This window comes from Podarcis tiliguerta (assembly GCF_965153285.1).
Source record: "Podarcis tiliguerta genome assembly, chromosome: 1".
NCBI lineage: Eukaryota > Metazoa > Chordata > Lepidosauria > Squamata > Lacertidae > Podarcis > Podarcis tiliguerta.
In genome coordinates, this window is record NC_139534.1 from 129,071,924 (window position 1) to 129,097,871 (window position 25,948).

The window sequence follows — 25,948 nt, forward strand, 5'->3', positions numbered from 1 at the left end:
GATGTCAAGACCCGCAGGGCCCTAGTCTCTTGTGACAGAGCGTTCCACCAGGTGGGAGCCGCAGCCGAAAAAGCCCTGGCTCTTGTTGAGGCCAGCCTAACCTCTCTGTGGCCTGGGACCTTCAAGATGTTTTTATTTGAAGACCGTGAGTTCCTCTGCGGAGCATACCAGGAGAGGCGGTCCGGTAGGTACAAGGGTCCTAGGCCGTATAGGGCTTTGAAGGTTAAAACCAGCACCTTAAACCTGATCCTGTACTCCACCAGGAGCCAGTGCAACTGGTATAGCACCGGGTGAATGTGATCCTGTGGCAAGGACCCCGTAAGGAGTCTCGCTGCGGCATTCTGCACCCGCTGGAGTTTCTGGGTCAGTCTCAAGGGCAGCCCCACGTAGAGCCAGTTACAATAATCCAGTCTGGAGGTGACCGTCGTGTGGATCACAGTGGCTAGGTCAGGGCGAGAGAGGTAAGGAGCCAACTGCTTAGCTTGCGGTTGGATCTTGCTTGTGGGGTTCCCGCAGGCAACTGATTGGCCCCTGTTAGAAGGTAAGGGTGAAGGTACAGAACCAGTGTGGTGTAGTGGTTAAGAGCGGTAGACTCGTAATCTGGTGAACCGGGTTCGCTTCCCCGCTCCTCCACATGCAGCTGCTGGGTGCATAGCTGTCAACTTTCAGATTTGAAAACAAGGGATCAGCAGCCTCGAAAATAAGGGATCAGCAGCCTCACCTGTCCTGGGGACAGTCTATGGGATATCTTACAATCCGGGATAGCAGCAGGAAGCAGCGGGAAATGGCACAGGAATAAGGGAATTTCCCGCAAAAAAAGGGAAGGTTGACAGCTATGGCTGGGTGACCTTGGGCCAGTCACACTTCTCTGAAGTCTCTCAGCCCCTCTCACCTCACAGAGTGTTTGTTGTGGGGGAGGAAGGGAAAGGAGAATGTTAGCCGCTTTGAGATTCCTTCGGGTAGTGATAAAGCAGGATATCAAATCCAAACTCTTCTTCTTCTTATGTCAAAGGTGACTACAGTAGTACCTCGGGTTAAGAACTTAATTCATTCTGGAGGTCCGTCCTTAACCTGAAACTGTTCTTTACCTGAGGTACCACTTTAGCTAATGGGGCCTCCTGCCGCGCAGTTTCTGTTCTCATCCTGAAGCAAAGTTCTTAACCCGAGGTACTATTTCTGGGTTAGCGAAGTCTGTAACCTGAAGCATCTGCAACCCGAGGTACCACTGTATGGGGTTGCAGAGCTCATCTCGCTTTCAGGTCAAAGGAACCAGCATTTGTCCACAGACAGCTTTCCAGGTCATGTGGCCAGCATGACTAAACTGCTTCTGGTGCAACGGGACACCGTGACAGAAACCAGAGCGCACGGAAACACCATTTACCTTCCTGCCGGAGCGGTACCTATTTATCTACTTGCACTGGTGTGCTTTCGAACTGCTAGGTTGGCAGGAGCTGGGACAGAGCAACGGGAGCTCACCCCGTCGCAGGGATTCGAACTGCCAACCTTCCGATCGGCAAGTCCAAGAGGCTCAGTGGTTTAGACCCCAGCGCCACCCGTCCCTCAGGCCACTGTTAGAACAAGATGCTGGACCACACATGGGCCTGATCCAATAATCTCTTCTTATAATCTTATGGCCTTTCATCTTGGAGAGATTACCTCTTTCCCCTCCCATCTGCTCCCAAGGCAATGCACAAATATGTCTGCCAAGAGAAGACACAGTTTCACGCTTCCTGTGAAGTGGGATCTGGTTGACACACAGGTTCTACCACAATAAACTAGTTTTTAGTCTTTAAGGAGCTGCAAGACACTTTTGTTGTTCGTTCTGGGTTGGTGTGACCCAGATGTTTTTCTCTCTATATTTTTATTCACGCACACCAAACTTTTCTCAGGGGGCCACTCGCAGCCGAAGCAAAGGAGCACTTACAAAATGTCGCGATAAGTGCAAGCACTTTGACTGTCAAGACCTATAACCGCACAAACATGCTCAAGCTCAAGAAAAAGCAGCTTCTCAGATCGCAATAAAGCAATTTCTGTGTTTTCCATCGATCAGCAGGCACCCCAAGACGCTTCGACATAAATCTCATCTAATGTGCGCACAGCTGACTCCAGCATTTGTCTCAATATAATCAGAGGAATGAAGCGGTTGCAACAAGTCCCATCTCTTTAGAAAGCCCCCCAGTTTTCAATGGGAGATGGTTAAACAAGCAGTGTTAGAAACGCAGATATATAAGCTAGGCACCAGATGGCTCCTTAAACCAAGGTTATAGTCAACAAAACAAAACATCTAATTGCCATTTGAGATTGAGACAGCTCTAAAGTCTTATTTTTCAAACGATGGACTGGCTGTGACTGATTACCAGTTAAACATCTGGATAGCTCAGTTGGCTAGAGCGTGGAGCTGATAACGTCAAGGTTGCAGGTTCGATCCCCGTATAGGACAACTGCAATTTCCTGCATTGCAACAAGCTGAACTTGAATATCTTCAGGAAGAGGTAGGATGAACACATGTTTAGCTCACATGACTTATCCCCCAGAGAATCCTGGGAAATGTAGTTTGTTAAGGCTGCTTTCAACCGTACTTCTGTGAGTGGGTAGACAACAGCTCCCAGCATTCTTTGGGGGAAACCATGACTGTTAAATTGAGGGCACAAGGAGAAGGGGACAACTGAGGACGAGATGGTTGGACAGTGTTCTCGAAGCTACCAGCATGAGTTTGACCAAACTGCGGGAGGCAGTGGAAGACAGGAGTGCCTGGTATGCTCTGGTCCAGGGAGTCACGAAGAGTCGGACACCACTAAACCACTAAACAGCAACAACAACAATGACTGTTAAAGTGGCATAAAGGTGCTTTATGTAAAGGTAAAGGAGCCCTGGATAGTTATGTCCAGTCAAAGTCAACTATGGGTTTGTGGCACTCATCTCCACTTTCAGGCCAAGGGAGCCGGTGTTTGTCCACAGACAGCTTTCTGGGTCTTGTGGCCAGCAGCACTTAACCACTTCTGGCACAACGGGACACCGTGACGGAAACCAGAGCACACGGAAACACCATTTACCTTCCTGCCACAGTGGTACCTATTTATCTACTCACACTGGCATGCTTTCAAACTGCTAGGTTGGCAGGAGCTGAGACAGAGCAACGGGAGCTCACCCCATCGCGGGGATTCAAACCGCCGACCTACTGACCAGCAAGCCCAAGAGGCTCAGTGGTTTAGACCACAGCGCCAAAGGTGCTTTAAACATATGGTGTTCCCCTGACATGAGCCTAACCTCCCTGTTAACTTAGTGCAAGCAAACCAGGATGAATCCCCAAGAAACCAGTTGTCTGGAGGGTGCAGATCTCCAGATGCTAGTTCCTTATGGGACAACCACAGAGGAGAGGACTGTAGCTACCCTTCCCCATTTGTGGGTTTGATGGAAGCATTGCTGGACTAGAATCATAGAATCATAGAGTTGGAAGAGACCACAAGCCGTTCCTCATAAGGCATCGTTTCCAGGCCTTTGACCATTTTGGTTGCCCTCCTCTGGACACGTTCCAGTTTGTCAGTGTCCTTCCTGAACCGTGGTGCCCAGAACTGGACACAGTACTCCAGGTGAGGTCTGACCAGAGCAGAATACAGTGGCACTATTACTTCCCTTGATCTAGATGCTATACTCCTATTGATGCAGCCCAGAATTGCATTGGCTTTTTTAGCTGCCGCGTCACACTGTTGGCTCATGTCAAGTTTGTGGTCAACCAAGACTCCTAGATCCTTTTCACATGTACTGCTCTCAAGCCAGGTGTCACCCATCTTGTATTTGTGCCTCTCATTTTTTTTGCCCAAGTGCAATACTTTACATTTCTCCCTGTTAAAATTCATCTTGTTTGTTTTAGCCCAGTTCTCTAATCTGTCAAGGTCGTTTTGAATTGTGATCCTGTCCTCTGGGGTGTTAGAACCAAGAAACATGGCAGCCTTCTGCAACCTGGTGCCCTCCAATGTTTTGAACTACAGATCCCACCTGTGCAAGAGAAGGGGTTTCAGCAGGGGCAGCTTGCATCACAAACGGCACCTGTTGAAATTCGCTTTTCTACACAAAGGTACTGGAGCCCTGCTCTCTCTCTCTCTCTCTCTCTTGACATCTTTCCGCTCAAATCCAGTGCACAGTTCCTGATTTTGGTTTGTTCTGAGCGAGTCAATGCCTGATCTTTACATATCTCTTCCTGCCAGAACTGGAAACGGATCGCGCCAAGGCTGCCGTCTGAAACACACTACGTTTCACCAGATACCTAAGTAATTTACCTCTGAACGTAAGAGCCAGCCTGCAGGGTCAGAGCAAAGTCCCGTGCATCCTTTTCTCACAGATGCCTATGAGAAGCCTCTGGACACAACAATAACTCTGTCCATTAAACTTTAATTAGTTTAATGTTAAGTAAACGTCCAGTGCGCTTCCAACGCCATAAATCTTATCTCAGCAGAGAATTTCGTGCAGCGGTTGAAGAAGGCAGGAGAGTCAGTACCTTTCAGTGAAGAATCCTGGAGCAAGCAATTTGGAACTCAGGAAAAAAAAACTTTATTTACAAAAGAAAAACCCTGGCGATAAAGCACACATGCTTTTATCTCCGGCATAAAGAAAACTTTTACTCTAAACTTAACTCATATCAGCAAACACGCCCATGGCCACAAACTGAGTCTGCAAGTCAGGTCAAAAAAGGGGCGGAGGGAAAACACACGGGTGAACTGACTATTTATACAAACTAACTCACCTTCCTGGATGCTTAATGACTTCCAGCTGCTCAGTGATTAGAGCGACTTGTTACCTCTTAACCCTTTAGTGCCAACAAACTCTACCTGCTTGCAGAAAGAGGATCATGGAAAAGGAGAAAAAGTGGTACAGAAATGAAAAGAAGAAGGAGGAGGAGAAGAAGAAGAAGAAGAAGAAGAAGTTGTTGCCGGATTCCCCTTCTGCTAGTGAAATATCTCAAGGGCTGTCACTTGGAAGATGGAGCATGCTTGTTTTCTTCTGCTCTGGAGGGGAGGACTCGAACCCATGTCTTCAAGTTGCAAGAAAGGAGATTCCGACTAAACACCAGGAAGAACTTTCTGACAGTAAGAGCTGTTTGACAGTGGAACCGCCTCTCACAGGAAATTATGGGCTCTCCTTCCTTAGAGGTTTTTAAGCAGAGGTTGGATGGACATCTGCCATGGATGCTTTAGCTGAGATTCCTGCATTGCAGGGGGTTGGACTAGATGGCCCTTGGAGTCCCTTCCGGCACTACGGCTCTATGATCCCTTAAAGGGCACCCTAATTTTAAACTTCCAAAATCCACTTCCGTATAGCAAGCGCATATGTATGACATGACAAATGGAAATGGCAGGCTTCGTCCAGCATTCATATTGCAGAACTCAGAAGAAAGGGGAGGAGGTGGAAAGGGGAAGTGGAAAAGACAGCGTATTAACGGGCTTTTTCTCAAAGCAATAACAGCAGCTTAGCAAACCGAAGTAATTCATACATCTTTAAGAACAAAGGATTTGTATAAATAAAAGATGGGGTCCATTTGAGCCTCCGGCTTCTGCAGACGATCAAAGAGACTCAAGTTGGGCTAAACAGAGGCACACTCTTAACAGCTTGCAGATTTGTTTGTTTGTTCCTTGCAAGGGAAGGCACCTTGGGCTAAAAGCTGCAAGGAAATTTTACAAGAGGGGAAACTTATATAGCGAGTAGGACTAACTGAGCCATCCATGGCAGAGGACAAACAAGGGTCAGCCCTGTGAGTGGCAGCCGTGGAAAAAGGCAAATCCCTTTCTAGGGATCATGAGTAAAGGAAATGGAAATGAAACGGACAATATTATAATGCTGTTGCACAAACCTACGGTGCGACCACATCCTGTGCACAGTCCAAAAAGGATATTGCAGAGTTGGAAAAAGGCTCAGAAAGGTGTGAGGTTAAGGGCCCCTGGACGGTTAAGTCCAGTCAAAGGCGAGTACAGTGGAACCTTGGGTTACATACGCTTCAGGTTACAGACTCCGCTAACCCAGAAATATTACCTCGGGTTAAGAACTTTGCTTCAGGATGAGAACAGAAATCATGCTCCGGCGGCGCGGCAGCAGCAGGAGGCCCCATTGGCTAAAGTGGTGCTTCAGGTTAAGAACAGTTTCAGGTTAAGAACGGACCTCCGGAATGAATTAAGTACTTAACCCGAGGTACCACTGTACAGTGGAACCTCGGGTCATGAACGTGATCCGTGCGGGAAGCACGTTCGCAACCCGCAGTGCCACGTCTGCGCGCATGTGTGACACCATTCCTAGGAGTTTATCTCAGTGACGACCTTACATGGAAAATAAATACAACCCAGGTGGCTAAGAAAGCCCAACAGAGACTCCATCTCCTCAGAGTATTGCGAAAGAACGTTGTCAATCAACATTTGATGATCTCCTTCTACTGGTCAACAATAGAAACTGTCCTTTCATACTGCATCATGGTGTGGTACGCTGCTTTGACATCAACTGGTAGGAAGTGCCTACAGAAGGTGGTGAATACAGCACAAGATATTATGGGCTGTCCCATGAATCCGCTGGATGACATCACGGAAGACCGTTGCTGCAGGAGAGTGAGGAAAATTCTCAGGGATGATTCACACCCTGGCCGGCACTTTCTTGATCTCCTGCCCTCGGGCAGAAGATATAGAAGCATGATTAGTCGCGCCAACAGGGTAAAGAACAGCTTCTATCTGTGGGCTGTTAGGCTGATGAATGAAAAGATAACAACAGGGCAACTGACTTTTGGGTTTGGTGGGTGTGCGTCAGTAAACGAGGGGAATTAAGACTAAGAGAGCTGAGTGGGGGGTGTTCGTGTAATCTCACCGTATACAAGTTGTACAAGTGACAATAAAGTATTTCAAAATTTCGAAATTCAAAATTTCTGCGCATGCGCAAAGTGCGATTCAGCATTTCTGCACATGCGCGAGCACCAAAACCTGGAAGTAACCCATTCCGGTACTTCCGGGTTTTGGCACGTCCATTACCTGAAAATGCGTAACCCGAAGCATCTGTAACCCAAGGTACCAGTGCATGGGGTTACAGCGCTCATCTCTCTTTCAGGCCAAGGGAGCCTGCGTTTGTCCACAGACAGCTTTCCGGGTCATGTGGCCAGCAGGACTAAACTGCTACTGGCGCACAGAGGACTGCGGCAAGTGCCAGAGCACACAGAAACGCTGTTTACCTTCCCACCACCATGGTACCTATTTATCTACATGCACTGGCGTGCTTTGGAACTGCTAGGTTGGCAGGAGCAGGGACCAAGCAACGGGAGCTCACCCCGTCGCGGGGATTCGAGCCCCCGACCTTCTGATCGGCAAGTCCAAGAGGCTCAGTGGTTTAGACCACAGCGTCACCCTGGTTCAGAAAACGGCCACCCCAGTGATCAAAGGGATGGAATGACTCCCCCACAAGGAAAAGTTGCGGCATTCAGGCCCTTTTCACCGCTGTGTTTTGTGTTGAATATATGCTAGATGGTAATTTATGGACCTGATAGGTATCGTATTTTGCACCCCATAGGACGTACCGGCCCATAGGACGCACCTAGTTTTTTTTTGGGGGGGGGAATAAAGAAAAAAAAATTATTTCCCCCCCAGGTGCGGGGCTGGAAGAACCAGGTTGGGGAACAGCGGGAAGGCGCGTTCCGCCTCCCCACTGTCCCCCGAGCTTGTGGGGCTGGTGATGGGGAGAAGTGCGCTGAGCCCGGGACTGCAGGCAGCTCTGCACAGCCATCGGGAGCCGGGCGGGACTTCGCGCCCTGCTCCCGATGGTCGCGCAGTGCTGCGCTGAGCCCAGGACTGCAGGCAGCTCTGCGCAGCCACCGGGAGCCGGGCGGGACATCACGCCCCGCTCCCGATGGCCATGCAGAGCTGCGCTGAGCCCAGGACTGCAGGCAGCTCTGCACAACCCTCGGAGCCGGTCTCCCGAGGGTTGCGCAGAGCTTCCTGAAGCCTGGAGAGCGAGAGGGGTTGGTGCGCATCGACCCCTCTCTCTCTCCAGGCTTCAGCGAAAGCCTGCATTCGCTCCATAAGACGCACACACATTTCCCCTTCATTTTTGGAGGGGGAAATGTGCGTCCTATAGGGCGAAAAATACGGTATCTCAAGTCATTTGCACATGTTGCCCTGCAACCAGTCCATGCAAAATGTAGGCACCCTATATATAGAAAGGAGCAAACCAGTGATATTTTAGGGAGCAGGCTAGCAGGCGGGGCCCATGACTTACATCACAGGAGCCTACACAACACCAAACACTGTTGCTGTATGTAAGTTTTAATTTATTTGTTTTTTATCTTAGATTTTGGAAATGTACATCCAGTTGTTGTTTTTTTCCTTTACATTTTTTGGGGGCCCCCAAGAGATGGGGGCCGCTAAGCTATAGCTTGGTTAGCTTTTCTCCCTCTCTCACATCACTAGAATTTGCGGACCTCCAAATGAAGCCAAATGTGGGAAGATTTAAGAGAGAGAGAAGAAAGTCTATCTCCACGCTTTGCATCATCAAACCTATGTAAGTCCCAGACCCTCCAAGTGTCCCTATTTTCCAGGGACAGTCCTGGCTTTACCGTTTCTGATTTGATCCCGGAATGTCCCACTTTCCTTGGGACGTTCCTATTTTCATTGGATAAATGCTTTAGAGTATGGAGTTATCCGACCCCAGAGCCATCTGAAGGCAGCCCTGTATAGGGAAGTTTTTAAAAAATTATTATTATTATTATTATTAATATGTGGGAAGCCACAGATGGGCGGTTGCAACAGTTTAATAAAGATCAGGCTTACTAGCTGCTTTGCTCCTGTTACTGGAAAAATCTGAGGGCTCCCTTGGACAAAAAATAAGACACCAACCAGAGTAAATTGGAGCAAATCAGCAGCCTGTAAGCTTGGCCTTTATTGAACTGTTGCAGCAGGGTGTTCCCCTCACTCACAGGAGAGAGGAAAGACCCAGAAAATGGTGTGCAAGACCTTATAAAAACTTTTGAAATTCCCCTCCTCTAGGTCAAGCCCACCCCCAGAAACATCATGCATATATTACAGAAAGGAGGGGTTGAGGGAGGAGTTGTGGTGGTAACCTGAGTGTCCTGTCACCTGGCTGGTTCCCCTCTCCCCCCCCCTCCCATGAGTCATTTTCTGAAGACAAAGGTAGTCGCAGTTTCTTGCCCCCTGAGGGGAAATCCAATCACTGTTCTTTTGTTATAGTCCGTGTTGAATGCAGTCTGTAGTGTAGTTGATGGTCTTCTGTCTAGGACCATCAGGGTTGGCATAGCAACTGGGCAGGGCTCCTGTGGATGTGCTGCTATGCTCAAGGGATTATGGTGGCCTGTATCAAACCTTCCCCATTTTGTAGTCCTTCCTTCATGGAGTAAAATAAAAGTGGAACAGTGCAAATCTGATGTATGGTTGATTTTCTATGAATTTATAACAGAAGTGTAGCGTATGTAGTGTGTGAGTGTGTGTGTGTGTGTGAAGTTTGTACAAACTGAATGATGGGGGGGGGGGGTTCCTGCTACACTCCTCAATATTCTCTGGTTGGCCTCTGTTATTTTCTCCTACCGATAGAGGACCTACATAAGGACTCTATACTAGCTCTTAGATACCCCATAAGGAAAAGGAAGCAGCATTTTTCTTATAACACCAGTTTGTGGTGTTTTAAAAAAAATGCATTATTTCAGCAGCAACTTGCAGTGCATGAACTGGAAATGAAGCAGGATTTTCACCCTCCTACCCCCCCCCCAAAAAAAAACCCCAACTTGTGCAAGTGTTATTGAAAGCAAAGGGTCCTCGAGTGTCCCACACACTTTTAGTCCTGAGTACGATATGTGGGTGTTTGCTTTAGAAACCTCCTGAAACAGCAGCTTGTCCTTTTTTTCCTTACAGGGGGTGGAGAGAGAATCAGCAGGAGTGCCGCTAAGAGAAACAGAGGCCTGTACTTTTTACAAAAGATTAAGTGTAACATTTTCTAAATTACCCAAATGACTTAAAAGCCTACATACCCTTTTTTTCCCCCTGGTTTTTTTTTTCTGCCTCCCCTCAATCTTCCCTCCTCTGACTCAAAGGAGCTGGAACAGTGTGCATAATGCACAGCGAGAAATGAGGACTGCGTAAATGAACTATTTTCCCTCCCCGTTCGAAATGTCTAGCTTCAGCAATTAAGAAATACAGTGGATTTTCGGGTTGCGAACATGATCCGTGCGGGAGGCACATTCGCAACCTCCAGCGTCCACAACCCACAGCGCCACGTCTGCGCGCACGCAGGTTGCAATTTGGTCTTCTGCATGCGCAAAGCGCGATTTGGCAGTTCTACGCATGCACGAGCGCAGAAACCCAGAAGTAACCCGTTCCGGTACTTCAGGGTTTCGGCACATCCGTAACCCGAAAATGCGCAACCTGAAGCGTCTGTAACCCGAGGTATGACTGTATTGGAAGATTGTAGTCAGGTAAAGGGACCCCTGACCATTAGGTCAGTCATGGCCGACTCTGGGGTTGCGGCTCTCATCTCGCTTTATTGGCCGAGGGAGCCGGATCATGTGGCCAGCATGACTAAGCCATTAGGTCCAGTCGTGGCCGACTCTGGGGTTGCGGCATTCATCTCGTTTTATTGCCTGAGGGAGCCGCGTACAGCTTCCGGGTCATGTGGCCAGCATGACTGAGCTGCTTCTGGCGAACCAGAGCAGCACACAGAAACACCGTTTACCTTCCTGCCGGAGGAGTACCTATTTCTCTACTTGCACTTCGATGTGCTTTTGAACTGCTAGGTTGGCAGGAGCAGGGACCGAGCAACGGTCACCCCATTGCGGGGATTCGAACTGCCAACCTTCTGATCAGCAAGTCCTAGGCTCTGTGGTGTAACCCACAACACACACCTAATTAACAATAAAAACAACACAGCACCAGCCCCAAAATCAAAAGCAACCAGTCTGTTGGAATAAGAAAATCCTCACTTCCTGATGAAATAATTTGCTAGTTTCTTTTTCTAACCAAACAGCCTTTCAGATGCATTTGGGGGGGTTTTTCCCACTGACGGAGAGTAGATGTCGCAGAGGAGAAAAACAGGATAAAATCACCACATTAAAATGCTGTCCACAACCTGAAGAAACATAAACGTTTTCCATCCATGCCGAAAAGACAACATCCCACTGAGAAGGTAAGTGAAGCCCTGTTAGATCAGGCAAAGGGGCCATCTGAGGTGGATTCCTGCTTTTGTGGTGGCCAACCAGATTGTGATGGCCTGGGACTCAGACTCGGAACCAGAGGAGACTCAGTCTGCACCAGATCCTTTGCCTCAGGCATCATCTGAACCAAGTCTGGGGCCTGATTCTGAAGAGCCCCAGTCTGCACAGGTTCCCCTGCAACAAACACCAGCTGGGCTGAGTCAGGGCCTGAGCCTGCCCTGGCTCCAGATGCGGGGATGACCTCGTTGCCTTCAGCTGGGCCATCACTCACAGCTGCTCCACTACCGGTTGGGTCAGGGGAGGCTGAGGCGGCCTCTGGGTCTAGTAACCCACCAACGTCTCCCGAGCTGCAGAGACTAAGGTCTGAGAGAAGGAGAGACCTGAGTACTCGCAGGAGGAGTGCTCACCTTCTGGCGAAACAGGGAGGTGAGTCGCCGGGGGATCAGGACCGGCCGCTACCCTGACAAAGATAAAAGGCTGTCGGACCCCGCCCCAGGTTGCGGGAGCAACATTGCTGTATGCCAGATCCTGCCTGAGATCCTGTACCTGTCCTTGCCTGGTTTCCTGCCTCGTGTCCTGCCTTGGCCCTGTCAGACTGACTCCTCCGGAATCCTTGAATTTGGGACTGGACTTAGAATGCGTTTCACGGGTTCCCCCCGGGCCCAGAACACAGTTGCCTCTTCAGGGAAGCCCAAAAGTATAGAATCACAGAGTTGGAAGGGACCCCAGGGGTCATCTAGTCCAACCCCCTTCAATGTAGGAATCTCAACTAAAGCATCAGTGACAGGTGGCCATCTAAACTCTGCTTAAACATCTCCAAGGAAGGAGAACCCATAGTGTAGAGTATTCCTTTCCTGTATTACTGGAATATGGCCTTCCTGTATTCCTTTCCTGTGTTGCCTTCCTGTTGAATTCTTAGAGATCCTGCGTAGGTGGTACTTCTGTACATTGCCTTCCAAACAACCCTGGCACGGATAGCTCCAAGTCTCTAAGTGATGTCATGACCTTCCTATCTAACTATATACATCCCCTGTTTATCACCGCAGACTAGAAGAATGTTAAGTGCACTCTACATAATCTCTGGGTACCACCCTATCAATCATAGATTGATGAAATAAACCAACAACCCAACACCATAGCCTTCCATCCCACAGTCAAACAGCTCTTACCATCAGAAGGTTTGTCCTGGTGTTTTGTCGGAATCTCCTTTCTTGTAACTTGAGGCCGTTGATTTGGGTCCTACCTTCCGGAGCAGCTTGCTCCATCCTCTATCCCTACGGACCCATTTACATTGACTCGCATTCGGCACTTCCCTGCCAATCCACTCAATTTGGAGAGTTCCTTTTGAACCTCTTTGCCATCCTTTTGTTTTAATGACCCTGGACCATTTAGTAGCATCAGCAAACTTGGCTATCTCACTCCTTGACTCAGACTCCAGATACTTTGTGAAAGAGCTATGAAGCACAGGTCCCAATACTGATCCTTGGGGAATCTCCACCTTCTGCATCCCTCCATTCGGAGAACTATCTGGTTTTTTCCTACTCTCTGCTAACGGCCTTGGTCCACTATACCTGAAGGAGTGTCTCCATCCCCATCGTTCTACCCGGACACTGAGGTCCAGCACCGAGGGCCTTCTGGCGGTTCCCTCATTGTGAGGAGCAAAGCTACAGGGAACCAGGCAGAGGGCCTTCTCGGTGGTGGCGCCCGCCCTGTGGAACGCCCTCCCATCAGATGTCAAAGAAAACAACAACAACAGACTTTTAGAAGACATCTGAAGGCAGCCCTGTTTAGGGAAACTTTTAATGTTTGATGTTTGACTGTATTTTAATATTTTGTTGGAAGCCGCCCAGAGTGGCTGGGGAAACCCAGCCAGATGGGCAGGGTATAAATACAGTGGTACCTCGGGTTACATACACTTCAGGTTACATATGCTTCAGGTTACAGACTCCGCTAACCCAGAAATAGTCCCTCGGGTTAAGAACTTTGCTTCAGGATGAGAACAGAAATCATGCTCTGGCGGCAGTAGGAGGCCCCATTAGCTAAAGTGGTGCTTCAGGTTAAGAACAGTTTCAGGTTAAGAACGGACCTCCGGAACGAATTAAGTACTTAACCCGAGGTACCACTGTAATAAATTATTATTATTATTATTAATTAACCAATTCCGGATCCATAAGAAGACCCCTTCCTCTTATTCCAGGATTGCGATGCTTTTGATCACAGGAAACTGTTTAGCAGAAGAACATCAGAAATGGATTCACACCAAGTCAAACCACTGGTCCATCTAGCCCTTTACTGCCCACACTGACCGGCAGCAGCTCAGCCCTCTAAGATTTCAGGCGGGGTATTTCTGCCTCTAAAGTGGATGCTCTAGAACTGACAGATTCCGCTACCTCCCTGAATGACAGGCTGAGAAAAAAGATTAGCGTGTCACACAGGAATGGAGAAGCTGACATTTTCAATGCGACAAATTGGGACGTGGACTTCCCAGATCTCCCGGCTCAAAGCAGACGCTTTTTATTTGTGTTTGTTCTCCGAGATTATTGTTTGCTCCTTGCGACCTCTTCTCTGCCGTTTCAATATGTAACCTGAAATCGGACTCGCGGTATCTAAAAACAGGATGCTAGCTGGTGCCAAAAGACGTTTCAGATTATTCATTGCTTATTTCTTCGCGATGGATCTTTGGATAAAGCACTCTGGCAGGTCTGTAAATCTTGACAGCGTTACAGAAATGTGGAGGTTCAAGGGGGTGTTGGGGCCTCCAAAAACCTACGAAAGAAACCAATGCCTCTGAGGTGCCTCTGAGCAGTGACAGAAACTCAGATATTTAAGCTATAATTGCCTAATGGCACCTTGAACCTAGGCTGTGGTCGCCACAATGCAATATCTGGGCCCCTTTTTTTGCAATGGAATTTATTATTATTATAATTTATTCTTATCCATTTCATTTCTATACTGCTTTATGTTTTAAAGGGGGGGGGGGCTCAAAACAGTTTGCAACACATTAAACATCCAATAAAAGAATCCAGAATAAAACAGATTCCAGCTTCAAGGGAAATAGTTCAGATCCTTCTCTAAGTGACATTTGGCTCTCCCTATATTTATTTACGGGACACGGGTGGCGCTGTGGGTTAAACCACTGAGCCAAGGGCTTGCCGATCAGAAGGTCGGCAGTTCGAATCCCCATGACAGGGTGAGCTCCCGTTGCTCGGTCCCTGCTCCTGCCAACCTAGCAGTTCGAAAGCATACCAGTGCAAGTAGATAAATAGGTACCGCTCCAGCGGGAAGGTAAACAGCATTTCCGTGCGCTCTGGTTAGCCAGAAGTGGCTTAGTCTTGCTGGCCACATGACCCAGAAGCTGTACACCAGCTCCCTCGGCCAATAAAGCGAGATGAGCGCCGCAACCCCAGAGTCGGCCAGGACTGGACCTAATGGTCAGGGGTCCCTTTACCTTTACCTATATTTATTTACCTGCTTAATTTATAGAGCCGTCCCATAGCAGAAGTACTCTAGGAAGACAGTGTGGTGTAGTGGTCAGAGCACCAAACTAGGATTCGGGAGATGAGTGTTCAAAACCCCACTTAGTCATGAAGCTCACTGGGTGACCTCAGAATCAAGTCGCAGCCTCGTAACCTACTTCACAGGGTCGTCGTAGGGACTAACGGAGAAGCGGGGTTAACCATGCACTTCTTGGAGGAAAAGGTGCCATAAATCAGCTAATCGGCTGACCTGCATAAGAAAGCTGGAGGGGCCAGCCAGGTGGAGATGTCAGTCGCCAAACTGGCATCCAGAGATCTCCACGTGGTCGCCATTGAACACACGCCAGTCGCAAAACACACATGGCTAATTTCTAAGGCTGTTGAGAGAAGTTTATAGGAACCTAAAGAAGTTTAGGCGGGTGGCGCTGTGGGTAAAACCTCAGTGCCTAGGACTTGCCGATCGTATGGTCAGCGGTTCGAATCCCCGTGGCAGGGTGAGCTCCCGTCTTTCGGTCCCAGCTCCTGCACACCTAGCAGTTCGAAAGCACCCTCGGGGGCAAGTAGATAAATAGGGACCGCTTACTAGCGGGAAGGTAAACGGTGTTCCGTGTGCGGCTCTGGCTCACCAGAGCAGCCATGTCATGCTGGCCACGTGACCCGGAAGTGTCTTCAGACAGCGCTAGCCCCCGGCCTCTTGAGTGAGATGGGCGCACAACCCTAGAGTCTGTCAAGACTGGCCCGTACGGGCAGGGGTACCTTTACCTTTAAAGAAGTTTAGGTTTTAGGTTTTAAGTTTTAGGGCGCGGGTGGTGCTATGGGATAAACCACAGAGCCTAGGGCTTGCTGATCAGAAGGTCAGCGGTTCCAATCCCTGTGATAGGGTGAGCTCCTGGTGTTCCTGCCAACCTAGCAGCTCGAAAGCACATCAAAGTGCAAGTAGATAAATAGGTACCACTCTGGCAGGAAGGTAAACGGCATTTCCGTGCGCTGCTCTGGTTCTCCAGAAGCGGCTTAGTCATGCTGGCCACATGACCCGGAAGCTGCACGCCGGCTCCCTTGGCCAATAAAGCGAGATGAGCGCCGCAACCCCAGAGTCGGCCATGACTAGACCTAATGATCAGGGGTCCCTTTACCTTTTTAAAGAAGTTTAGCGACAGACAAGATCAAACCAATCCATTCTGAAGGAAATCAGCCCTGAGTGCTCACTGGAAGGACAGACCGTGAAGCTGAGGCCACCTCATGAGAAGAGAAGACTCCCTGAAAAAGACCCTGATGTTGGGAAAGATTGAGGGCACAAGGAGAAGGGGACGACAGAGGACGAGATGGTGGGACAGTGCTCTCAAAGCTACCAGCATGAGTTTGACCAAACTGCGGGAGGCAGTGGAAGACAGGAGTGTCTGGCATGCTCTGGTCCAGGGGGTCACGAAGAGTTGGACACGACTAAACGACTAAAGAACAACAAGCGACAGACCAACAAAAATCCTGGTGGTGGGCAGGTAACCAGGGTGGGGGAGCCACAGAGGGAGGGAGGTTCTGCCCATTTCTGAACGCTGCTCGTCGCACGACAGAAACATTGTTCTCCTTTTGTGCACATCCGTTCCGAAGCATTATCCTCTCTCTTTGCCTCAAGTATCCTCTTCAAAAGCTCACAGCTGGCAGGAGACAAATCAGCGAAGGCCGTCAGACGCGCCCTACAAACAATTGTCTTACATAATCGTCTTTGCCAGTTTGCTGCAATAAGAGCACAGTTGTTTGATGCCAAATTCTCTTTACTTTCATCACGAGCAAAAGGCTTAGGAGGGAGTAACGGGCATCGTCCTTTTTTTAATTTACTGCTAGCTGCATTGCTCATTTGGAAAGTGGATTTCCGCATCCCCCTCTCTCCTTTCTAAACACCCGCTTTCTGAAAATTAGGGACGCGGAAACTGGTCTTTTTGCAGTTCCCCAGTCCCCAAGCAACAGGGGAGTCACCGTTCCCCTGTCTCCCGACCTATATATACACAGCTTCCCTGTCCCCCAAAACCTATGGATTATCTTTTGCATTCCCCAGTGCAGCTCTGTCTGAATTTTCGCCTCGGACATTCCTTAAATCACTGCCTTTTAAAAGTGTCTTGTCCACAGCCACCTCAGGCCGTGCCAAATGGAGAAATTATGCCAAAAGCAGTAAAAGCCGCGATGGGTCATTTCCCGTCCATGTATAAACATGAATCACTTCTGCTTGGGGCGAGAAGGTTGTCTTACAGCTTAAAGAAACAAAGAGTTTCTAATTGAAACCGTCCAGCGCAGAAATGTTCTATTCCAGCAAGGGCGGCTCGCTTGTGGCTCGGCTCTTTAAAACGAAATTTCTTTCGCCGGAGAAGTTCTCCGTTAAGGCAGCACAGAAGGAAACGGTTTGATCCCACACTGCCTAGTTTACACACTGGAAGGAAAAATGTAAACGGCACACCTGAGGATAATAATAATAATAATAATAATAATAATAATAATAATAATACTTTATTATTTGTACCCCACCCATCTGGCTGGGTTTCCCCAGCCACCCTGGGCGGCTTCCACAAATACCAAAAATACACTAATATGTCATACATTAAAAACTTCCCTGAACAGGGCTGCCTTCAGGTGTCTTTTAAAGATAGGATAGATGCTTATTTCCTTCACATCTGATGGGAGGGAGTTCCACAGGGCGGGAGCCACCACCAAGAAGGCCCTCTGCCTGGTTCCCCGTAACCTCAGTTCTCGCAATGAGGGAACCGCCAGAAGGCCCTCGGCGCTGGACCTCAGTGTCCGGGCAGAACGATGGGGGTGGAGACGCTCCTTCAGGTATACTGGGCCGAGGCTGTTTAGGGCTTTAAAGGTCAGCACCAACACTTTGAATTGTGCTTGGAAACATACTGGGAGCCAGTGTAGGTCTTTCAGGACCGGTGTTATGTGGTCCAGGAAAGAATCTTTTCACACACAGGACCACACAAAAGGTCCATTATAGGAAAAAGCCAAGCCATTGTCTGCACTGTTCAGTACCATCCGTACACAGACAGGTGGCAGCTTTCAAAGGTTTTAGGCAGGAGTCTTTCTTAGCCCTGTCAGGAGAGGCTGGAGATTGGAACCCAAGACCTTCCCGATGGGTAACAGGGTGGCACAGTGGTTAGAGTGTCGGGCTACGGCCTGGGAGACCAGGGTTCAAATCTCCAGTTGGCCACAAAGTTCACTGGGTGACATTGGGCCAGTCACTGCCTCTCGGCCAAACGTGCCTCACAGGGTTGTTGTGTGGGAGGTGGAGAACCACAGGTGATCATTTGAGCTCCTTGGAGAAAAAGGTGGGACATAAATGCCAACAAACAAAGAATCTTCTTTACAGCTACAGCTTTTCCGGAACAGAGAATATGTGTTGTTATTCCTCAGGCCAGACAAGGCTAGACTACAACTCCCATTGAAGGAATGGGTTTCCCAAACTCCAAAACCTGACCTGGCAGTCAGTTTGAAATGGGACCCAAAATCCGCATTTTTCCTTCTCCAAGGGAGCATTTCTAAAATGTTTTAACTTGAGCTCTTGAGCCAAAACCCAGCTGTATAAACAAGTGCTCAAAGCTCTCTCCCTTATCCGTCCGTGACGGCAATGAATGGCCTTGTCCATTCCAAAGTAGAGCAGGGATGGCACAGCTGGGTCTTACATCCTGACCACAAAGACCACAGACCTTGCCAGGTCTGACAAGAGACCCAGGAACGGCGCCAGGAGTGCTCTTAGAGTTGGTGACCTCTTGCTCCAAGATAAGAGTTTAGGAACAGGAAGAGGAATACCCTTTTATGGTTAAGAGTGCCGGAGCAGGAACATCTGTGATGTCAACCTGCGTGTATAAGCTGACGTGGCTGGATTCCTGGGGAAGGGGGGAGAGGATGTCTGGAGGATATATATACTGCATGTATCTCTCATTTCTTTGGACTTGCTGTGGACTGACCACGCAAGTGCCTTCTGCTATCCGGACAGCAGAATAAACTCTTTCTCTGAATCAACCTTGGTGTCATTTTACTTCCTTCCTCCCTCCCAGGAGGAACGCAGACCCAATCAGTAAAGTCTAAGAAGGCTACACCATCATCCTTCACTATTGGAGATGCTGGCTAGAGCTGATGGGCGTTGGAGTCCAAAAACACCTGCAAGGCCAGTGACTTTCCAACCCTCCTCTAGACAAGGTACAGTAAAGGGTCTTTTGCTTTAACACCCTACAAGAGTCTGGCTGGCCATGGCTGGCAACCAAGTCCTAGACTCAATAGGCCTCTGAGCATGCGCAGTGTGTTTTTCTTCTACACCCCTGAGCCGCTGCATCGTCACACTATCGTTAGACCTGCCCCGGCGATTAATTGATTTGACTGATTGCTTATATTTCTATGCTGTGATTCAAATGATTCCCAAAGCGGCCGACAAACAATAAATAATAGCAACTTGGTGGCACAATAACAGAACATCAGAGATACAGCATAAATCACAGTGAAGAATCAACAGGCCGTCAGTGAACCAATTAGAGAACACAGTTTGCAAAGAGACAACTACAAAATAGGCGAAACGTCACAATTGAAGCAAGAGTCGTTCTATATGATTAACGAATCAATGGAACACCTGAAATCTATAAAACAAAATAAACAACGTTAACAAAACAGCAGCCAAAAATGAATGAAGCTGTGTTAGGTTCATACACTGTCCACACACACACACAAACACACACCCCATGACTCTGCCAGAGATGCAGTGCTTACTGAGCCATATTGAAGGAACGGGTTTCCCAAACCCAAAAATGACTGTGCAGGCCGTTTGAAACAGGCACCAAAATCCCTATTTTTCCTTAGCTAAAATCCATTAACTTGAGCTCTGAGTCAATGTATAAACAAAAACCAGGCTGTATAAACAAGTGCTCAGAGCCCTCTCCTTTATCAGTTCGTGACGGCAAGGATGACCTTGGCTGTTCCAGTGGAGTAGGGATGACATGTCTAGGTCTTATCTTACGTCCTGACGCACAGACCTAGTCCGGGAACAGCGCCAGAGTGTGTTCTTGGAGTTGGTGACCTCTTGCTCCAAGATAAGAGTAGGAACAGGAATACCCTTTTATGGTCAGAAGTACAGGAAGGAAAACCCTTTTATGGTTAAGAATACCGGAGCAGGAACATATGTGATGTCAACCTGCGTGTATAGGCTGATGTGGCTGGATTCCTGGGGAAGGAGGGAGAGAGTGCCTGGAGGATATATATACTGCATGAAACTTCTCATTTCTTTGGGCTTGCTGTGGACTGACCACGCAGGTGCCTTTCTGCTGTTCTGGAGAGCAGAAATAAAGAACTCTTTCTCTGAACCAACCCTTGGTGTAATTTGACTTCCTTCCTCCTGTCCGGGAGCAACGCAGACCCAATCGGTGAACTCCAATAAGGCTACAATATGGATACCCTGCCCGCCCCATAGAGAGAAGAGATTCAGGGGAGAGATCCCATGGCTGCCCCTCAAGGCTCCTGGTTAAGGGAATGAGCTGTCAGCTTTGCATGCAGCGGGTCCCGGGTTCAAATGTCAGCAGTTAGGGCTGGAAACGCTCCCCATCTGAAACCCTGGAGAGCTTCTGCCAGTCAGAGCAGACAATACTGAACTAGATGGACCAAGGGTCTGCATAAGGGGCTTTCCTGTGATGTCACAGTGCAAGCAGGCTGACATCTGGCAGTGAGAATCAGGAGGAGAAACAGGATCCGTCCCAAGTTACTATACATTCGAGGGCACATCTAGCTTAAGCCTGCGATGCCTCTGCCCTCAGCCTGTTACCAGCTGGAGGCTGCCCTTTCCTCACAGACAGTTGGGTTACCACATTCCTTAGCAAGGGGTAGAAGCATCCCAGTCGCCCATTTATAAGGCCAACCATTAAGGGCCATCGGCCTATTATTTGGTTCCCATGGCAACCCATCACCTCTAATTTACCAAGCAAGGGAATATGCCAAGCCAGATCCATTGAGGAAGATTCTCTTTCACTTTTCTAGAATCTTTCTCTTTCTCTCTTCCAGAATCCAGAGAGCCACCAACTTGGAACGGGACCCCGGGAGGACATTTAGTCCAACCCCCACAAATACGCGCAACCTTTTGACATTATAACAAAGGGTAGTTAAGAACATATGAAGAGACTGCTGGCCACATCCACGCGATACAATTGCAAGACGTTTTAAGCTTCCCCCAAAGGAATCCTGGGAATTGTAGTTCACCACGCCCGGCAGAGGTACGATTGCCAGCATCCTTAACAAACTAAGGTTCCCAGGATGATTCAGGGGAAGCCACGGGCTGTAAAAGTGATACAAGACCTGTTCAGGAGCCATATCCAACTCCCACCCATATATATTTTGGGGGGGGGGGCTCTGTTCTGCTCAAAGGTGCCAGGTCTCAAATGCTGTAATCATGTAGGGGGGGGGCCCAGATGTATCACACCCACACCCTGCTCAGAGCTTGCAGTAATGAGAAGTCACTTCCCCCAGACTTCCCCCAGACCCCATGCAAAATAATAATAATAATAATAATTTTTGATTTATACCCCACCCTTCCCGGTTCAGAAAACCAGGTTCAGGGCTGCTAACAACAAATTTAAAACACCTAATTAATGCTACAAAAAAAACCCCAGCATAAAATACGGTATAAAACGTGAATAACAATAAAATCAAAAATCAATTTAGGGAGGAATCCATCCAATAAGCATTAGATGATCACCAGGGCTGGCTGGCTAAATTAGTCCTATTTGGGCCAGCGAGGAGACCAGGGGAGAATTAGCAGTGGGAACCCAGAGTTGGGAATCTTCATAAAAAGGGGAGAGGGAGGGAAGGAAGGGGAATAAAAGATCAGGCTAAGTTCAAATTGAAAGCCAGGTGGAATAGCTCTGTCTTACAGGCCCTGCGGAAGGAAGTTAAATCCTGCAGGGCCCTGGTCTCCTGGGACAGAGCATTCCACCAGGTCGGAGCCATCACTGAAAAGGCCTTGGCCCTGGCGGAGGATGATCTGACTTCCTTAGGGCCTGGGACTTCTAAACTATGATTACCGGTATTCATGGACCTTAAGGTCCTCTCCGGGGCAGACCAGGAGAGGCGGTCCCGTAACTACGAGGGCCCTAAGCCAAAAGAAGACAACACAGATAACTCCAAGGTAATGCAGGGCCCTGCTACCTTGAAGCAGCTGCAGGATCAGGCCGGTGGCCCACCGAGTCCAGAGTCCTCTTCTCACAGTGGATAACCAGATGCAGGATCCAAGCCCAAGAGCAACTCTCTCCTCCTGTGGTTTCCAGCAACTGGTACCCAAAAGCATCTCTGTCTCCAACTGAGAAGGGAGAGATGAGACACCAGGACTTGAAGCTATCTGTAGACCTCTTGGCCACCAGAGACGAATGGCAGATTTAAGTTGGCGGATTATGCCAAAATGGCAAAAATTACGGGAAGAATCGGAAATCAGGGAAACCAACATTTTAAAATCTTAAAAAGCAGAGACATCACCTTGCCAACAAAGGTCCGTATAGTTAAAGCCATGGTTTTCTCAGTAGTGATGTAAGGAAGTGAGAGCTGGACCACAAAGAAGGCTGATCGCCGAAGAATGAATGCTTTTGAATTATGGTGCTGGAGGAGACTCTGGAGAGTCCCATGGACTGCAAGAAGATCAAACCTCTCCATTCTTAAGGAAATCAGCCCTGAGTGCTCACTGGAAGGACAGATCCTGAAGCTGAGGCTCCAAGACTTTGGCCACCTCATGAGAAGAGAAGACTCCCTGGAAAAGACCCTGATGTTGGGAAAGATGGAGGGCACAAGGAGAAGGGGACGACAGAGGACGAGATGGTGGGACAGTGTTCTCGAAGCTACCAGCATGAGTTTGACCAAACTGCGGGAGGCAGTGGAAGACAGGAGTGCCTGGCGTGGTGTGGTCTATGGGGTCACGAAGAGTCGGACATGACTAAACAACTAAACAACAACAACAACAATACCCAATCAGGAAGAAGGAGCATGTTTTGCATCACTTCCTAGCTGCAACGACATCATCGGCAGGAAGAGCTTGGCCAAGGAAATCCAGTCCCCCAGATTGGATTACTTAACCGTTCCTTTTCTGTGCTTCTTGGGACACGGGTGGCGCTGTGGGTTAAACCACAGAGCCTAGGACTTGCCGATCAGAAGGTCACCGGTTTGAATCCCCGCGACTAGGTGAGCTCCCATTGCTCGGTCCCTGCTCCTGCCAACCTAGCAGTTCGAAAGCACGTCAAAGTGCAAGTAGATAACTAGGTACTACTCTAGCGGGAAGGTAAACGGCGTTTCCGTGCGCTGCTCTGGTTCGGCAGATGCAGTTTAGTCATGCTGGCCACATGACCCGGAAGCTGTACGCCGGCTCCCTTGGCCAATAAAACGAGATGAGCGCCGCAACCCCAGAGTCAGCCACGACTGGACCTAATGGTCAGGGGTCCCTTTACCTTCTGCACTCCTTAGGAACAGAGGCCACTGGCTTATACTTCCTGAGTCGGACCACTGGTCCATCTAGCTCCATATTGTCTACACGGGCTGGCAGCAGCTCTCTGCCATTTCAGGCAGGCATCTCCTTGAGGCCTACAAGGAGACACTGGGGATTGAACCTGTGATTGTAGATGCTCTACCACTGAATGCTTGAGATTCATGTACTGCAAGAGGTTGAACTAGATGACCCTCAGGGTCCCTAATCATAGAATCTATGATTCTATGATTGCACAATTAAGGACTCCAGTTGTGAAAAATTCCAGCACCCCCCTCCTTTTTTAAAAAATGAATCACTGCCCAAGTAGTGTTTTGGGAAGCCTGGTCCAAAACTAGTAGTTCCTCGGGTTATATACGCTTCAGGTTACATACTCTTCAGGTTACATACTCTTCAGGTTACATACACTTCAGGTTACAGACTCTGCTAACCCAGAAATAGTACCTCGGGTTAAGAACTTTGCTTCAGGAAGAGAACAGAAATCGTGCTCCAGCGGTGCGGCGGCAGCAGGAGGCCCCATTAGCTAAAGTGGTGCTTCATGTTAAGAACAGTTTCAGGTTAAGTACAGACCTCCGGAATGAACTAAGTACTTAACCCAAGGTACCACTGTAATGGAAACATCCAATATCTTACGATGCTATTCCCACGACACCACAAACCGTAGCAGTCTTTCTGCTCACTTTCACCACTGCCATGGTTGCACGTGTGATTTAAGAACTTCAGGTTGCACAGCCACCCTTAAAATGCCTTTTCAACCCCCATAATGTGCCATTTCATGCTTTCTGCCAGAATTGCAAAAAAGAAGAAGCAGCGAAAAGCCAAAGAACTACATCCGAATTTCCACTACAGTGAATTAAGACATAGAAGCCAAGACAAATTAGACAAATGAACGTTCATCTTATCGTTCCAATGGCATGTGGTTTTCTTAGCAGAGAGACAAAATCCTTTCCATTCTGCACATAACAAGCCGCACTCCTCACTGCAGGTAGATGAAAGGTTATAAAAGTTGCCCGTAAAACTTGAATATTGGCCTCCTCTCAGGATCATGTTGAGCTCTAATAAATGCCAGTGGTCCCTTTCTGGACTGCAAATCAAAGCGGTGACAGATCCCCAGTAGATTCAGATGATAAAAGATAATGCTGCTAATGTTTATTTGTAGGTGGCAAATTATTATTGCTGTTATTCCACCAAACAATAATAATAATCACGGGGCCTGTTATTAATACACCAGCTTAGGCACTTTTGGCTTTCTACTAAAGAGGTTTATACATGTTTAAAATAAATAAAAATCTTGAAACTTTTCCAGGAAAGTTGCACCGCTGCAGAATGTGGAATCGCGGGGTGTTTTTTCCAAATAGTTTGGCTGAAATCCAAGACCGTCTTCACAATGCAATTCTGCACATATCTGCTTGGCTGCATTGGGGCTTACTCCCAGGTAAGCAGGCAAAAGACTGCAGGCTTAAGCATGCTAAATCAGTGCAAAGGGTGGGGTTCAAAGCACTTTCTACCTCTGAATTTCACCATCCCGAACACCAGCCAAGGCTGGGGCCAAAACCCTTTCAAAATCCCTCTGGGCTGATAACCTGTCAGCGGATCATGTGGCGGTGAGTCCCACATGCTCATGATGTGCAAAGAAGTGCCCCCCCCCCCGGTTTCTCCACCCAAGGCACCACTTTAAGCACCTCTGTCGTGTCCGCCACCTGTCAGGAGACCCTCCACAACCGCAGTCTGTGCCTCCCTCTTCACACGTGCAGCAGGGTCGACCTCCCCGCACGATTACTGCAGCCCCATCCCACGGGCAGCCCGTTCCCACGTGCCCCTCGACACTTGATGCGGCAAGTCCTCAAGAGCTGCTAGCCAGCAGCAGCAGCAAACCTCTCTTTCACACGTGCACACACACACACACACACACACTCTGCAGGCTCCTTCGTGCTTTTACGCACACATACACCCCAAATACAACCTTTTTAAAACAAAAAACTGTGCACAATTTTGCAACAACCACCCTCCACAGCGCATCACAAAGCGGCTTAAAATGCAAAAGGGGTCTGGAGAGGACACCCCCCCACACACACACAAGCAAGGAAGACACAGACCAGCCCCCCCCCCACTTTCCCCTCTCCACCGCCCCCTCCCCAGAATCCATCGCACTTTCTCTTCTCCCCCCCTCCCACTTTAGAGCTGCAAAGGGGGGGGGGAGCGTGCAAACGTAAGAGATGGAGGGATCCTGGCTTGTTCTCTCCCCCCCCCCGCACCCCGACCCCCCCCCCACCAAGGAGTCACTTACTTCTCTGCAGTTTTCTCCCCCCCCCCCACCGGAGAAACAGACCCCCTCTCCAAAAAAATAATATTTCATATAATATTTCGAAATACCCCCCCCTTCCAAGATCCTTCCCCCCCCCCTCCCCGGATCACGGCACTCGCGCTCACTTTTCTGGCTGGAATAGCCCGGGTAGTATCCATAGTAGCCGGTGATGCGCAGGATCCGGTCCTCGATGGTGGCCACCCCGTTGGGCGCCGCCTTGACGTCCATGCAGAGCGGCTGCGGGGGCAGCTCGGCCGGGGACAGCGGCGGCGGAGCCAGCCCGGGACGGCGCAGAGGGGAGCCGGGGGCGAGGCGGTGGAGGCGGACACGACCCGGGAGGGGCGCGATCCGTCTGCGCTCGGGGATGCCTGCGCTGCTGCTGCTGCTGCTGCTGCTATCGCTGCTTCTCCACCGTGGAAAGAGCGGCTCCTCCGCATGATCGCAGAGGCTGCAGCCTCTCTCTCTTCTCCCCCCCCCTTCCACTTCTCCCTCCCCTCCCTCTC

The 25,948-nt window shown here is 49.1% G+C and overlaps 1 protein-coding gene across 2 annotated transcripts in view; it reads right to left on the reverse strand.

Moving 5' to 3' along the window:
* Positions 1 to 25,714, reverse strand: part of SLC35F4 (solute carrier family 35 member F4) — a 143,748-nt gene extending 118,034 nt beyond the window's left edge. The window contains exon 1 of one of the 2 annotated variants that reach the window (XM_083438033.1): positions 25,571 to 25,714. In XM_083438033.1, coding sequence (XP_083294159.1) covers positions 25,571 to 25,673 — 103 coding nt within the window. In that variant the 5' untranslated portion in view covers positions 25,674 to 25,714. The remainder of the gene's footprint in view (positions 1 to 25,570) is intronic. The other variant, XM_083438035.1, reaches the window with a different exon arrangement.
* Between the last annotated feature and the right edge of the window lie 234 nt (positions 25,715 to 25,948).